The following is a 15487-nucleotide window of genomic DNA, read 5'->3' on the forward strand; positions in this document are numbered from 1 at the left end:
ACCCCTGCCCAGCCTCTCCCAAGCTTAGGATGACGTCCGGGGAACGTCCTTGGTCGCCGCCACGGATCCCTGCCAGAAGCCTGGCTAACACGCGAAGTCCATTTGAGGAAAATCAGATCCAAATGGATGGCTTTTGAGATGGTCCTCTTACTCCTCTCCTGTGCTTCTCCGTCCGCCTGCCTCTTCGTTCTCTTCTAGTTCGCTTCCAGTGCGTCTTCGTTTCTCTTATTCGTGTTTTGCATACTGCCTTCGTTCTCTTCTCCGCCTGCAGGTCAGCTTCTTTTTAAGCAATTCGTTCATTACACTCCTTCAGATTTGATACCCGAGTTCTAGTTGGTCATTTTCTTTAATTATTACATATTCCTCAACGGCCGTAAGCGCGAGCTCGATTTTATTATATCAACAAAGAACTCCGGGAAAATGCGCTTCATGAAGTTATCTGCTCTGTTGCTAGGTGTCACTCTGTGCGAGGCACAGATATCGAAGCCCAGGGGCGGAGACGTCTTGCAACCCAACCAGCAATTCGAGATTGAGTGGCAAACGGCGGGATTGCAGGCTCCCATCAACATCGACTTGGTTCCTAGCGGTGTAACGGACTTGTCGGTTGTTGCCGAGAAGATTGCAGGCAAGAAGCCATTTTGGTATTTGGGCTGGGCACTGTGTTCTAACAACCCTTACAGTGCAAGTGGACAATGTTGGCCGTCTTAACTGGGCACCCGGCGCCTCCATCGCTGCCTTCGAGAGCTTCGCCATCATCATCACCGATTCCGCCCAAGCTGTCGTCGTATCCGAATCGTTCCAAATCATTCAACTCAATCAGCAGCCCGTTATCCAAACCCTTCCGGGATTGATCCCAGGCCAGAACCAAGCGCTTGCTGCCCCGGCCAGCCCTCCCAGAGTCGTGTACTCGGGCTCTCTACCGAGCGAGGCCATTCCTGCCGGCCTCGTTCTCGCAGAGGCTACTCCAGCGGCAGCTACTTCTGTCGAGACTACTTCTGTCGAGACTACTGCTGTCGAGACTACTGCTGTCGAGACTTCTGCTGTCGAGGCCAGTTCCGTCGAGGCCAGTTCTGTCGAGACTACCTCTGCTGCAGCCGCCACTTCTGTTGAGGCAACTTCTGTTAAGACTACGTCTGTCAAAGCTACTCCGACCAAATCAACTCTTACTAGCGATGGCAAGTCTGGTGAAGCTGACGGCGCCACCATTGTAACAACAACGTCTTCCGCCGCCGAACTTCTTCCTAGTGTTGCCGAGACGACTGTGAATGCATCAGCCTCTGAAGCTGCCACAAAGTCAGCCACGGCTTCGACTGCACCTGTGTCCTTCCCGACCTTTCCGGCCGTGAACAACCAGACAGTCCTCACAAGTACTCAAGTAAGTGACTTAGCTTCAAAGTCCATAATAGTTCTACTATACTGACCTCGAACAACAATAGCCGACTACTAGTGAAGCAGCTGCCCCGACTGGATCAGCCGAGATAACTACTCCGATCCGGGCGAATCTCACTAGCATTGTGCAAAAGAAGCCAACTGCCTCTCCAGCCCCTGTTACGAGCACAGCTGCTACTCTGCCTATCGTTACTCTACCTTTGTTGAATTCCAGCACCTCGACTAGCATCCTTTTGCCTTCGCCGATTTTCAGCACTCTTACCAGAACCAGAACCCCTCTGCCTCTGCTGAACACCAGTACCTCAACCGGCGTCCCTTTACCTTTACTGAACACCAGCACGTCAACCAGCATCCCTCTGCCTTTGCTAAACACCAGCACTCTGACCAGAACCCCTCTGCCTCTGCTGAACACTAGTACCTCAACCAGCATCCCTTTGCCTTTGCTGAACACTAGCACGTCAACTAGCATCCCTCTACCCTTGCTGAATATCAGCACGCCAACAGGTTTACCGGTAATTCCAATTACTGAGCCGGCGGCTGTTATCCCTATACCGATTGCTTCGACATCCTCAGAAATCCGCTTCAGCAACGGGACGGCTACTGCAGGAACTCCCGGTATCGTTCCGGGTGTTGCTGCTCCGACTGGACTGCCCGTCACCTCCTCGCAGGTCCAACTCCCGATCCCCACACCGACACGAGTTTTAAACAGCGCATTGCCTTCCAATGGAACTGCCCCTACTGATCTCACACCCTTGAACCCTATCCAGTCTGGTTCTCCTCCCTCGACCACGGGCGGCTCCACTGGTTCGGACGGTCAACCCCAACCGCAGCCTCTGCCTGATAGCAACGGCGGCAGCGGCAGTGGGAGTGGCTCTGGCAGTGGCGGCGAAAGTGGCAGTGGAAGCGGTTCTGGCAATGGTTCTGGCAACGGCGCTGGCAGTGGTACTGGGAGTGGTACTGGCAGTGGAAGTAACAGCGGTAATGGTGGAGGATCTGGGTCACCTGGATCTGGAGGCAACACCGATGACAACCGCTCCGGAGATAACGGGTCAGGAAGCGGTAGTTCTGGTGGCTCAGGATCAGACCCTAACGGCTCCGGATCCGGGGGCTCAGGGGCCGATGGCCAGTCAACCCGCCAGCCCCAGCTTCCATCTACGACCTCATCCCTGCTCCCTATTGGCCCTAGCATCACGCTGCCTTCCTCTATGTTTACGTCGATGGTGCTGGTCACAGCAGTCGGCGTTGCAGCTCCGACGAACGGCGGGCTCTTCGCAGTCACGACAGCTCCTGCTTTGCTCAACCCATCTTCAAGCTCCAGAACGATGCAGAACGGTTATGCCGCAGCTTTAGTAAGTACCGTGGCAGCAATTGCGGTTACCATACTGTGGTAAATGAAGAAATGGGGGTGGAGACCAAACGGTCGGACTTTTCTTGCCAATAATTCTTAAATATCGGGCGGGTGGTGATAGTTATAACATCAGGAAATATATAGAGAAAATGGAAAACAATCAGAAGCCAGGATTCACTCGTTATAGACCTTATAACTCTGTGGGGATCTTCAGAGGGCCCAAGAAACATACCGCTGGTTTAGGCTGACAGAGTTCGCTTATCGGCTGGCCTCCGAGGTTGAGAAGCTCATCAAGTCAGTTGTGGCACGCAAGCTCCATGGGCTGGACACGTCTTTACCCCAATACAATGTGTCACTATAAAACAGCTCAAATGGGTGCCTGTTTGAAGCCAAGTTTAGCCAAGTTGGAAGTAAAACACTGTCTTATATCAAGCACATTTGACTAATAAATACTACCTCTGTTTTGGTTATAATCAACCTGAATGCAGATATCTATTCTGTCATCTTTTATAAAACACTTTCGTTGTCTGAGGGAATGGATAGCCCTCAGCCTACGTCTGTTCTCCGCAAGCTTAGCAATGAACGGTCGGACCGAGTCGGAACGGTGGCATTGACACTTTGGATACAATCGATATTGCGCTTGAACGAAGGGGATGGCTGCCTCGACTTAAACCACAGTTGGTCTACTTTCTGACGCTTTCGGTAGAGTTTGGTACACCTTGATCCACGATAGCGACATGCTACCACACGTTGGCTAAATTCTGGCTTGTGGTGCCTTTATTTTAGCCTTGAAGAAATGTTGGAGAGAAAGAATTTCATAATTACATAACCAATCCCAACAATAACTTGCTACAAAGAACTGATGTACTTGTGGAAATATGGAGTGCCATGAAAGAACAAGATGGGCCCCGGACGGCCAAATGCAACAAACCAGCTAGGGAGTAGGCCAAAGAATGATATGCATATTCGACTATGGCCTAGGATTTCTCTCCATAGATGGAGATATGTTCGTTGGTAGGGAGAAATATCACAAAAGGCACAGGGTCACGCGAAAAAAGTCCTAGTAGAGAGTAGATTTATGTCGAATAGTTCCATCCATCATTGATCGTAACATGAACATGCGTCTAGCTACCTAGGCAAGTGCTCCACCTCACATTCTTCGCGCCTACCTAGTCTGGCCAGGAAGCAATGGCTTTTGAGTCGGTCTGGTGACGTCGCAACACCTAGCGATGCCACTCGGGTGATCCAGGTTGTTTCCAAAGTTCCTCGCTGCTTGAAATTTCGAAGCTGCAGACGCACCGACTCGTGACGATTGCGCCCCTATAATCCAGATACTGGGATCGGGAGTTATTCCACCCGATTCAGAACAGCTGTGAACAACCAGCGGTGGATCGAACGACACGGCGATGCCAATGTTGTCCAGCACCGTATGAGTCGAAGGCTAATTAGTCATTGGAATCGGGGACTTTGGAATGACGGATCTAAACTAAACGTGGTCGGGGTATGTGTAACCATGAAGACAATTAGAAACGCCGTGTTGATGTGAAGAAACCGATTTTGAGTGACTCGGTAAAACGCCGCTCACTCCCATACTGTCTATGAGGTAGCAGCAGTCTCTGCACTGGCCTTGATGCTGTAGGCGCCCAAGAAGTCGGGGCTGTTGGCGATTTCTTCCTTGACCTGTGAATACATATTAGTTTCCACCCGGCAACACAGTAATCCGATAAACTTACAATGTCCAAGCCGCCGACTAGCTCGCCATCCATCCAGAGCTGAGGATAGGTAGGCCAGTCCGCGAATTCCTTCAGGCCCTGTCTTACTTCATCGTCTGCCAGGATGTTGAAGAAGCCGTACTTGACAGAGTGCTCCCTCAGAATGGCAACAAGCTGCCTTGAGAAACCACACTGAGGCGAACTCGGCGTGCCCTTCATGAAGAGCATGACCGGCGCGGCCTTAACGAGATCCGTCAGTCGCTTAAAGAGCTCTTCCTTGGCCTTCGCCGGGTCAACGGGCTCCTCAATCTGCGCCGCCGCGCTGGGTCCGTTCTCCACGCCCTGGTTTCCGTTCACAGTAGCTGCAGCGCCGGCGGGCTTCTTTGCGTGTGTCTCGATCGCGTTGCGCACTTTGACAGCGCTGCTGCCACTCACGGTCTCAAGGACCTGACCGTTTTGCAGAAGGACGAGGAAGGGTACGGCGGTGACATTGTAGGCCTCGCTGATATCGCTGAGCTCTTCAGCGTTTATGGAAACCCAGGATGTCTGCGGGGGGTTGGTGACGGGGTATTCTGAGGCAAGGGTCGAGAGGACAGTGGCCATCTGGGCGCATGGGGCGGCCCATGGTGCGTGGAAGGAGATGATGTGGAGGGTGGATGGCGGTGTGGAGGCAATGTGCTTCTCCCAGTCGGCAAGACTGGTGATCTCCGTGATCGTCGACATTGTGCTTTCGTGGATCGGGAATTTTTGGATGGTAGGGCGTTGAAGATGGTTGCGTCGCTGGGAGGGGGCTTTCTCGGATCAATCGGGAGGAGAAGCCGCAGAGGGAGAAGTCGCGCGAAATGCTAGAACTTGAAAAATGAACTCGACAAGAGGGATGGGCTCTGTTGGACGTTGGATCACGAAATGACAAGGCCAACGGCTGATAAACCACAGGTCTCCGATACGTGGAGGGGTATTTGGAGGGGCAATTTGTGAGTGAGTTTTTTGGGGTGGCTGCGATTGTGATGGGTACAATGATTTCCACGGAGAAGATTTGGCATAGATGCATAGAAGCATCCTCTTAACGAGGAAGACTTGCTGTTGCGTCATCTGGCGCAAGATTTAAGGTGTCTAATTGCACAGGCGAATAGTCTTACTCAGCGACGCGGTGCCCAAGCCTGCCCCACCATGGGAGAGCAGAGGCCCGAAACGGAGAGCGAGAACGGCTGCACCTAGGAAGCCAGAACACAGTGTATCACTGTGCCCTTCTGGTACCTCAGTTAGCTGCCCTGCTGCCTTGCCTCTCCAGAGCGTTTCCCTGCCCCGCCTCGACACTTGGCCGAACAACTGCGTAACCCGTGCCGTCCGCGTATTGGATGTCGGTGGGACCGTGCTTCACCTCCAAGTTCTAGTTCCACCTGTGCTGCGCCTCTCCAACTTTCGGCTGTCCACGACTCTACAGTAGAGGCGGTTGGTTTGCTACGTCAGCTTCTTGCCCGTAATACTTAGGCGACTCTCCGACGGAGATCTCACAACCTGCCATTTTCTGCCCTGCTCTTTTACCTCTACTCCTCCCCAAGAACCCCATTTTTGACGACTCGACGACTCGCGACGACTGCTGGTCAAGCTCACAGCCAAACTTGCAATGGCGTCACTCAATCTGTCCATAAACGGACCCTCAATCAAGAGCAGCTACCAGAGCGTCATCAACGGCCCGCCCCCGAGCTCGAGCTCGCCGACATACGCCCAATGGGCACTGTTCTCAGTTCAAGCTCCTTTGGCCAATGCATTCCAAGATTCTGGTGCTAAGGAGAGCGTGCTCAAGGTCCAGAGCACTGGAGGTAAGCCCCCGGTCTCCATCCGAGCCCAGTATGTTGCTCGGCGAGACAAGCGCTGACAGGTGTTCTTTCTCACCCAGATGGCGAGCTCTCGGATCTGATCGAAGACTTCAACGAGGGTCGCATTCAATTCGCCTTTGTCAAGGTCAAAGACCCTAACTCTGGTCTTCCCAAGAACGCCCTGATTGCATGGTGCGGAGGCGGTGTCCCCGAGAGAACCAAGGGATATTTTACCACGCACACAGCGGCCGTGTCCAAGATCCTCCACGGCTACCACGTCCAGATCACCGCTCGTTCAGACAGCGACCTTGAGCCGGAGAGCGTTATGCGCAAGATAGCCGATGCCTCCGGTGCCAAGTACTCGGCTGGCGGCTCCACGGCTTCCCCCGCCCCCCCGCCCGTTGCCTCCAAACCCGTCTTTACTCCCACCACATCATCAGTTGGATCTGTCAACCCGATCGTGGCCGCGCGAAACCGCAAGCCCGCCAACGCCGACGATGATGGCTGGGGAGCAGACGCCCCGCCGGTGACCCGGTCACAGCTGGAAAAAGTCGAATCAGCATACAAGCCAACCAAGGTCAACATGGCAGAGCTCACGAAGCAGCGACAGGAGCCATCCGGCTTCAATGGAAGCAACTCGCAAGACCGACCTGACATTGTGAGGGGTGCGTACCAACCTGTCGGCAAGGTAGACATAGCTGCAATCCGTGCCGCGGCGAAGAACCAGAATGATGATCGGCCGGCACCTGTGAAGGGCGCATACGAACCCATTGGCAAGGTCGATATCGCAGCTATCCGCGCCAAGGCGCAGAAGCCCGCTGCTGAACCCGTGGAGCAGGAGCCTGCCGATGATGAACGACCCAAGTCACTAGCCGAACGAAGTGCCGCATTCAACCAGTCTCAGTCAGAGCGTCTGACGTCGCTGCCGAAGCCCAAGGTGGCCAAGAAGTTTGGCGGAGCTGCGTTTACCGGCACGAAGGCTCCAACACCTGGCGGTCTTGGCTTCGGCGCACCTTCCACGCCAGCCCCCCCGCCTGTTGGAGCCGCCAGCAGAACCTTTGCCGACCAAGGCGGCAAAACCCCAGCCCAGCTCTGGGCTGAGAAGAAGGGCAAGCAAGGAGGATCCGTGTCGAATGTCACGTCGCCTCCGCCAGCTTCCCCTATTGGCGTGCAAAAGAGTGGAAAGTGGGAGAGCGGTTACACCGGCAAGTCCTGGGCTCCCGTCCAGCAGCCCGGGTATGGTCGCGTCAATCTCAGCCAGGAGAACACTGGCGAGGATGCCCAGCGAAGTGTTGAGCCACCCGCTTCTCCCGGCGGTGGCATCGGCGCCCTCCGCGACCGCTTCAAGGATACTACACCCATTGGTGTAGGGGCTCCGTCCATCCCCCGCGAACAGCCTCAGGAGGAGGACGACGAGCCGTCCCCTCCTCCACCTCCGCCCAGCGGCTCTCGGCCTCCTGCCGGTGGATTCGCTCTTCCCGGTCTGCCATCCAGGCCGGCTCCTGCTGACGAAGAGGAAGAGGAGGAGCCCCAGTCCCCTATTAGAATCGCCCAGCCCGTTGCTCGTGGAAATGAGGTCGAGTTGGAGCCCCCTGTGGAGAGAGATCCTCCCCGGCCCATCCCCACTCGAGAAATTGAGCGAGAGCTGCCCAGAGAGGATGAGCTTGAGGATGAGCCACAAGATGTTGGCCGTGGCGCCGCTGCGGCTGTTGCAGAGCAACAATTTGGCCAGGAGCAGGTAGCGGCAGGCCAAGCCCAAAGCGGCGGCAAGCGGGCCCTGATTCAGTACGATTATGAGAAGGCCGAGGACAACGAGCTCGAGCTCGTCGAGGGAGACTATGTCACAAACATCGAGATGGTAGACGATGATTGGTGGATGGGCACCAACTCCCGAGGCGAGAGTGGTTTGTTCCCTAGCAACTACGTGGAGCTTGTTGACGACGAGCCTGAACCTGCTCCGGCGGCACGGAGTGCACCTCCTCCGGCTCCGGCTCCGGCCCAAGCGGAGCCGGAACCGGCGGCGGCCGGTGGTCGGACCGCCACTGCCCTGTTCGACTACGAGGCTGCCGAGGACAATGGTAAGATAACCAAATCCTTGACATTTGTAGACCAGATGCTAACTACGTACCCAGAACTCTCATTCCCTGAGAATGGCAAGATCACAGATCTTGAGTTCCCTGATGAGGATTGGTGGTTCGGTACCTACGGCGGAAAGCAGGGTCTATTCCCTGCCAACTACGTTCAGGTGGACAACTAAGCATGGGTTGATGGATAGCGGATGGAAAAGTCTTGGTGACGGCCAGCGGTCAATTGTGCTTTATGCCCCTATATCCAACTACATTCTTATGCTGCAAGGGGTATTCAATGCATTCGTTAGGAATCCAAAATATTGTGGTTGTATTGCAGTCGTGCATCTCGGCGTTGAGCATGAGGCCTTATGGCAAAGTTCCTACATGCTTTTGGCAGTCGAACTGCCAAGATGCTAAACAGACATATCACAAGGCCACAGCAATTTTCGTCGTCTGTTCAAGCCGTCAACCTGGGAATGGGCCAATGACGCAAGTATGCACCGCAGCCGAAGTCAGTGATGTCAATGTCTGGTGGACGGTATGCGCACCAAATTGCCGTGACCTCCACAGAATGTATGTAAGAGAAGCAAGAGTTGTAGTATCAAGTGTTATGTTCATTTTTTCTCCCAAAAGGTACAAGGGAAGTCATTACTGCGCACACAAACGAGGCGCCTACCAACGAGACCCAACCGTCACAGAAAATGGAGTGCGCCGCAAACGCCCTTGGGTAGTAAATCAACGAGGTCGCTGAACCCATCGTGAACCAGTCCCATCCATCCCAATCCATTCGTCCTTGCATCCAACTCTTGATCGTTCCAGGGTCATTGCGCGCAGAAGGTGTCGTGGGGAGAGGATGCCAAGGGTAGGCGGCAGCCATTCCTCTCCATCGTCTCCATTCCTCTACCGCGGAGGAGCTCATAAATCCGACGAGCATTACAGTTATGCGTCCACCGGACGCCGCTTTTGGAGACCACAGCCCGTGCGTTCGACACGCCGTGGATGTCGGGGTTTCAACCTCTCCTCCTCGCGTTTAGCAGATATCGAAGCAGCATTCGCAGCTATGATGGTTGTTAGCAATCCAGTAACGCCGATGGTAACAGTGGTGACTGGAGGGAGAATGGGAAAGCGATGGGAGGGAGACGGGACTCACCATTCTGCGCAGCATTCGCACGTCTCGTCGATGACGCAGCAACAGCACAGCGCGGCGAGGCAGGCCGTCAGGCAGTTTCCACCACCCTGCTTCTTACGAGGCGCCTGCTGAGGGGCCTGCTGCTGGTACTGCATAGGAGGGGCGCCGCCTTGGGGGTAGTAGCCGCCCTGCTGCTGCTGGTAACCTCCTTGAGGGGGGCCATAGGACTGGAGATTCGTGTTAGTTTCTTCTCTGTTTGGCTTTTTCTTCCTCTCTTTGCGCGCAGTTGGGAGTCGGGCGCATGCATTGCGAAGCCTATGGCGGCGCAGAGCGCGGTGCGGTGCAAAGATTCTCTGATGGGGGAGCGGTCGAGGCTTACAGGTTGGGGGTGCTGAGGGTATCCGCCTTGAGGGGGACCGTAGTTTTGGTTCTGGTTGTAACCACCATTGCCACCCTGGTTGTAGTAGTCTTGGCTGGACATTGTGAAGAGTGTTTTGTTGTCGTGACGGTTCCGAAACGATGAGGGTATTCAGAGGTTGTAAGTGAGGCGCACGAGAAAAGCCACGGCCGATTTGAATGGAAACTCCGGTGATTTCAATGCGAGAGATGCAGGAGGTGAAAAGTATTCTTGAGACGTGCTGGGAGGGTGGGTAGAAGAAGGCGGAAACGTGTGTCGATAAAAAGGGCCCCGAAGCGGCCAGTGACAAGCTCCAAACCTTGGATGGTCACCCCTGCTCTGCAGCAGAGCGCTGGGCAAAATTGGTGGAGGTACTTAGGTACCCTTACCCAGCGCGGCACAGCCTTTTCTTTTTGGTCTCTTGTCATCGCTGCTCGGGGAGAGCGATGAGCTGCGGGGCCGGAAGTAGAAGCTTTTCTCGCCCACCAAGATCACACGCCGTAATTAGCTCGGTCTCCAGTGACAAGCAGTCCCGCGTCGAATGAGCGAGCGAGGGACCGACGGCGGCGGCGCAAGGTGCGGGGCGGGGATACGTCGGCAAGGGGAGCCCAAGGTACTCCCGATGACTCTACGAACTGATGCGATAGATTGAGGTACCCGCGAATGGGCCCGAGCAGGTCACGGATTCTCCGTACCGCAGACTGTTCCTTGCAGACCTGACAGAGACACCTGGGAGCGCAGCCACAATTCGGGGGAGAGGTAATGGGCTAATCACTGTGTCTTGCTCGGGTGGCGGTGGTGATGATGCGCCCACAGTCAGTCCCCCCGGTCGGTTCCTCGCCTCGATTCCTTGTCCCATGATTTCCTCGCTCGTTACTACGCACTGCATACAGACACTGGACAGCCGCGGAAGTGAGCAAGCAGTGCTTTACCCCAACTCAATGAGAGTACGGTGGTCCGCCGCCCCCCCTTGGAAGACGCTTATTCGCATGGGCTCGGGCGTTACCTCCGCCACCACTCTCCTCCTAAAGGCGGACTAGAGTCCTGTCTAGATTCGTCGGGGCATGCCGTAGCATGAACGTCGGAAATTGTAGCCTCGACGATATTTGGAAGCAGCCGTGCTTTTGTATACGAAAGTACCTTTGGGTTAAGTTTGCCAGCGACGCGTGACAATCCAGTCTCTGGCGCTGTCTCGCAAGTGCTTGATGCTTTTCTGCCCACGTGTAATTCGTTCCCGAACTGCAATTCGCCCACGGGCAGTCACAAGCTCACTAAAGACCATGTCCCGCGAGACATTCCAACGCATCGACTGACCTCGTTCGTCTCCCCCGGACAGGACTAGACTCAAAGACGGTCGCGGACGGCCCGAGACTTGGCATTCCGATCAAAATCATAATCAAAGTCGCTGGCGCAGCACCGCAGCAAGCAGCAAACAAACCAAAGGCTGCGGCCATTTGAACAATGAAGTCGCTGATTTTTCCCCCCGACACTGAATCAAGCATCCGAGTAGACCCACCGCGGTGCCGGCGACAACAGCCAAGTAACCCGGCTTACGCTGACATGTATCCACATGTCGCGATCCACAAGCACTTATTGGGCCGGTCGGGCTGTTCTGCTGGTGTTGGCAGTTGCTGCGCGTTTCGTTTCCACATCCCATCTCCCACTTGCGCAGCACACCCACCGACGCACACCACCACCAACTGGCTAAGCCTTGCTACAAGTGAACAACACTCACTCAGCCACATTGGGGGAAACCATGCCGCATACCCGTGGGCCGCGTGCTGGTCGAAATGCAACGAACGGCACACAACACAGACGCACACGTTCTCACCCTCACACTCGCTCCCTCACAATCTCTCGCACCAATCAATTCGCCTAGGCGGCTCGCTCTGTTCTACCCGGACCCTAGCTACCTTCCTTCCTTGGCAAAAGGTAGATAACGAAAGAAGGCAGAAAAAAACAAAATAACAATGCAGGTCCTGCTGGGCTGAGAAACACGGGGTCCAGGCGCGCCAAGCTTTGCGGCGACGGCTGTCTCGACGGGCTGGGCCTCAAACTCTCCGTCCCGTTCTGTGTCTCTCTCACAGTCCACTTACAGCACCAGCAGCATCAGCAAGTGGTAGCATCAGCGACACCGGCACTAGCACCAACAAGCCGCCATGTTTCCCTGAACAAGCCTGGCTGCCCGCCCCCGTCGGGGCCCTCTTCGCTTCCAGTCCCCATTCCATTCATTCCCCTTGCCTCCCCTCCTCGCCGCGTCAGGTCCCCGGGCAGCACATCACTCACTGCTCGACTGACAGCGCCACATGAGACGTAATTAATCCACGCGTAACCCCCGCCTCGGCCTCTGCGCTCTGCGACTAATGTACAGAGTAAGCACACCGTCCATCGCAGGCGCGAATACTAGTCGGGTAGTCTCTTGCAAGAGTGCAAATCAATTACAACCAGCCCGGTTCAAACCGACACCTCGGTCTATCCTCATCTTGGGTGCCAGCTTCTCTGCCTCAAATTGAATTGACCAACAAAAAGAAATTTTGGTAAGAGGAGGGGGGACTCCTTCCCCCCCAAGGATCCCACTCGCGGGTATCTCGGCACCCGTATCACAAAAATTGGGGGGCGGGCTAGGGTGAACCATTGCGTCGACGAGGGCGTGCGTTTGATCGTCTTGTCAAGCCTTGACAAGCATTTTCGCAGGGCAGAGTGGAGCCCCCCAGCATTTGTACAACACCAGTTGCTGCATGTGTTGTACGGAATATGATAGGTATGACCTCTTTTTCTTCACTCCATCTATCGCAAACTTGAGATGGTTCGCGGCCAAGCGGCGGGGGCGCAAGATCAGCGCAGCGTGCCAAACACTCGGGAGTTGTGCCAAGAAGGATAGCGGCCGCCTTCCGCATATGCGGCCGGTCGACTTGGTACACGCAGGAAAAGGACTTGAGGTTGATAAACGTCATATTGCTTGCTGTATTTTCGCTCTCAATCGTCTCACACAGTTGTGTCTCTATAGTACCTTGTAGATGACGCACTCGCAAATGCTCAACAAAACACACACATATTATACACTATTCAACCGTGGTTTTCATACCCTCGTGCTCGTCCCACCCAAATCATCGCTCGTACCTCGGCAGTGGCTCCGAGCCTGCAGCGTGGCTGGACTGTCCAGCGACCGCATCTGTTCTGTAGCTGTACTGCCGCCCGTAGCCGTCCTCATCAGACAGGATCGGCGCTGATGGTGCGACGACATCCGCTGGCGGTGCTGATGCGCTGGGTCCGGCGTCGTAATCCTCTGGGAATTCCGGCGGGGCGCTGGCATCATTCAGCAACCGTTGTCGCTCAAGCTCCTGTTTGTCTTCTGTTCGAGCTTCCCGGGCTGTGGAGAGATCATCCAGCGTGGGCGCCGATGGCTGCTCAGCTTCACCATTCTCACCACAGTGTGTTTGCGTTTCGGGCAGGGGGTCATCCTCGGCGTCGTAGATATTCGGCTCCGGTGCTGATGCCCCCGACGGGCCCGCTTCCGAAGCCTGGGGCGGTCGACTCGGCAAGAGTCTCTCTGTTTGACGCCGTGCCCGCTCTTTCTCCGTTAAAGTACCCTCATCCGCAACCTGTGGAGGAGGTATGTAAGCTGGCGCCTCCATCTCCTCTGGTAGACTCGTAGGCTGTATCGTAATGGTCGGTTGTCGGCTAAGGGGCCCTGGTGTCTGAGGGGCACCTTGCGGCCAGTAACTCTCGCCGTCATCCCCATGAATATCGTCGACCGGCCAAGGGCTGGACACTTCTTCCCTGCTGAGTGATTCCTCACGCATCTGATATGTCCGCAACGTATTACTCCGCCCGCGCAACCTAGTGCTGTCCGTTGTGCCCAAGATAACCTCAAAAACGACCGATATTACTCCCTTTTCACGCCGTAACCGATCCGTGTCTATCATGTTGCCACCCCAAGCAGTGAGCACCGCATTATTGCCATCGGTAGCGCCAGTTCCGGGTGCGTACTGCGCCACTCTCGACTGCCCGCTGCCCTGAAGCTGACTTGCGAGCCTGCCTCCCAAATCAACCAGAACCTCCACTTGGTACTTGAAGCTCACCATGTCCCCAGGCACTCCCTTGATGGTCGGGAATACGTCTTCTGGCACCTTGACCGAAGCCGTAACTGTCGTCTCCAACGTTGCCGGGTCGATAATCAGAGGAGCAACCGACTGGGACAGATCCTTCCGGAAGACGCTGAGAGACGATGTTGAGGTCAGAGAAAGACCACCAAGGCCAGTCCGTGACCGTGGGTAGTAGTCTTCCTTGGCTAGCCTGCGGGTCTCTTCCTTTGACATGATGTCGGCGAACATGGAGGCTGGCGGTGCTGTATCAATCCTGCCTTGTCGGTACATGGTGACTATGACACCATGCATACTCTTTATCCGCTTGATGTGCTGTACCGAGACCTTTACTGAAACCGTGTCTCCTGCCAACGCGCCACCTCTGAGCATCTCAATCGTAGCCGTGATCGTCTTCTCGTCGACTGCTTGCATTTTGGAATTTGTCAATGAAGAGCTGACCAATTGAGGCTCCGCCCTTGCCAAACTGATGCCCGTGCTTGAGCTGACGGTACTGTCGCCACTGACTTCACTCTGCATGTCCGTATGCGTTGGGCTCTGTGGATGTTCTAACGGGTCGTGCGAATGATCGTCTGTCGGCGATGGTGATTCGGTCGTACGCTCGGCTTCGTGGTGATCTGCGTCGGAACCGTGCTCGGCCGTCTCCGTCGATGCCGCCGCTGCCGCCGCCGCCGCTTTTTCATTGCCAGCGGTTCTTCTTCGTTTCGATTTTTTGGATATCGGTTCGAGGTAGATGGTTCGGGGACGAGGGGGGGCGAGAGGCCCAATGTCTACTTTTTCCACTAGTTGGATTTTTCGATCGCAAGACGTTGTCGGGGATATTGAAGTTGGGCGCGTCAGGGTCGCTGTTATCATGTATGATATGGTGCCTCGTTCAAACTGGGAGTGCGGCGCGTTAGCAATGCGTTTTCCATCACGTTAATCGCGGGGTCTGGGCATACATCAATACTGCTGGGTAGGCCCTTTTCAGGGAGAACTAGATCGAAGTTGAATTCATATTTTCCAGCCTCCAACCTCCCCTCGCCGCTGAGCACTTGCTCGTCCTGAAAAAGTGAAGCGTAGCCATTGCCGTGGTATTGTGCCGATGACCGACCCGACAGGGCGGGATTCGCGACCGGAGGCTCGCTGATGGCGGGCCCCTTGTGCACGCGGACGTAGCCATGTAGGGCAACGGTAAGGTGGGTGATGCGGATGGGCTTGACTACGGTCAGGACTACGGCGCCATGGACGTGGTCGCCAGCCGAGTACTGGCGGTGGGGGTCGTCGGGGCGGACGTGGAAATCGGCGAGGTTACGCGACCGCGAACGGATGGGCAGGGCGAAGCGAGAGAAAAACGAACGAGCGGACGAGGTTGTTTCTTCGACGGAGCCGGTTGAATGCGAATATGCGCCCATGTATGCAACGACTTGCGGGCCGGGCCTTTGGCTGTGTCGTGGATCGGTCGGGGTCGGGGTGGGTGGTGGTGGTGATGACGGTGATGTCGGTAGCGGTGGAGGACGGGGTGAACGTGGAGGAGTACC

At 55.5% G+C, this 15487-nt stretch overlaps 5 protein-coding genes across 5 annotated transcripts; 2 read left to right on the plus strand and 3 right to left on the minus strand.

The window, feature by feature from the left end:
* Nucleotides 1–420: 420 nt before the first annotated feature.
* Nucleotides 421–2780, plus strand: EsH8_I_001145 (uncharacterized protein; the record flags this gene model as incomplete). The annotated part of the gene is made up of 3 exons (XM_083268558.1): nucleotides 421–586; nucleotides 681–1375; nucleotides 1437–2780. The coding sequence occupies 3 exons, from the start codon at nucleotides 421–423 to the stop codon at nucleotides 2778–2780; spliced, it is 2205 nt and encodes a 734-aa protein (XP_083118996.1).
* Nucleotides 2781–4333: 1553 nt separating this feature from the next.
* Nucleotides 4334–5172, minus strand: EsH8_I_001146 (thioredoxin-like protein; the record flags this gene model as incomplete). The annotated part of the gene is made up of 2 exons (XM_083268559.1): nucleotides 4334–4417; nucleotides 4471–5172. The coding sequence occupies 2 exons, from the start codon at nucleotides 5170–5172 to the stop codon at nucleotides 4334–4336; spliced, it is 786 nt and encodes a 261-aa protein (XP_083118997.1).
* Nucleotides 5173–6076: 904 nt separating this feature from the next.
* EsH8_I_001147 (drebrin-like protein) lies at nucleotides 6077–8526 on the plus strand (the record flags this gene model as incomplete). Its single annotated transcript, XM_083268560.1, has 3 exons — nucleotides 6077–6272; nucleotides 6350–8347; nucleotides 8402–8526. 3 exons carry the CDS (start codon nucleotides 6077–6079, stop codon nucleotides 8524–8526), a joined length of 2319 nt encoding a protein of 772 aa, XP_083118998.1.
* An 842-nt stretch (nucleotides 8527–9368) lies between these two features.
* Nucleotides 9369–9948, minus strand: EsH8_I_001148 (uncharacterized protein; the record flags this gene model as incomplete). Its single annotated transcript, XM_083268561.1, has 3 exons — nucleotides 9369–9396; nucleotides 9489–9694; nucleotides 9847–9948. The coding sequence occupies 3 exons, from the start codon at nucleotides 9946–9948 to the stop codon at nucleotides 9369–9371; spliced, it is 336 nt and encodes a 111-aa protein (XP_083118999.1).
* Nucleotides 9949–12971: 3023 nt separating this feature from the next.
* EsH8_I_001149 (uncharacterized protein) lies at nucleotides 12972–15361 on the minus strand (the record flags this gene model as incomplete). The annotated part of the gene is made up of 2 exons (XM_083268562.1): nucleotides 12972–14846; nucleotides 14909–15361. The coding sequence occupies 2 exons, from the start codon at nucleotides 15359–15361 to the stop codon at nucleotides 12972–12974; spliced, it is 2328 nt and encodes a 775-aa protein (XP_083119000.1).
* Between the last annotated feature and the right edge of the window lie 126 nt (nucleotides 15362–15487).

The sequence above is a fragment of the Colletotrichum jinshuiense genome, chromosome 1 (genome assembly GCF_051148585.1).
Source record: "Colletotrichum jinshuiense chromosome 1, complete sequence".
NCBI classification, from domain to species: Eukaryota; Fungi; Ascomycota; class Sordariomycetes; order Glomerellales; family Glomerellaceae; genus Colletotrichum; species Colletotrichum jinshuiense.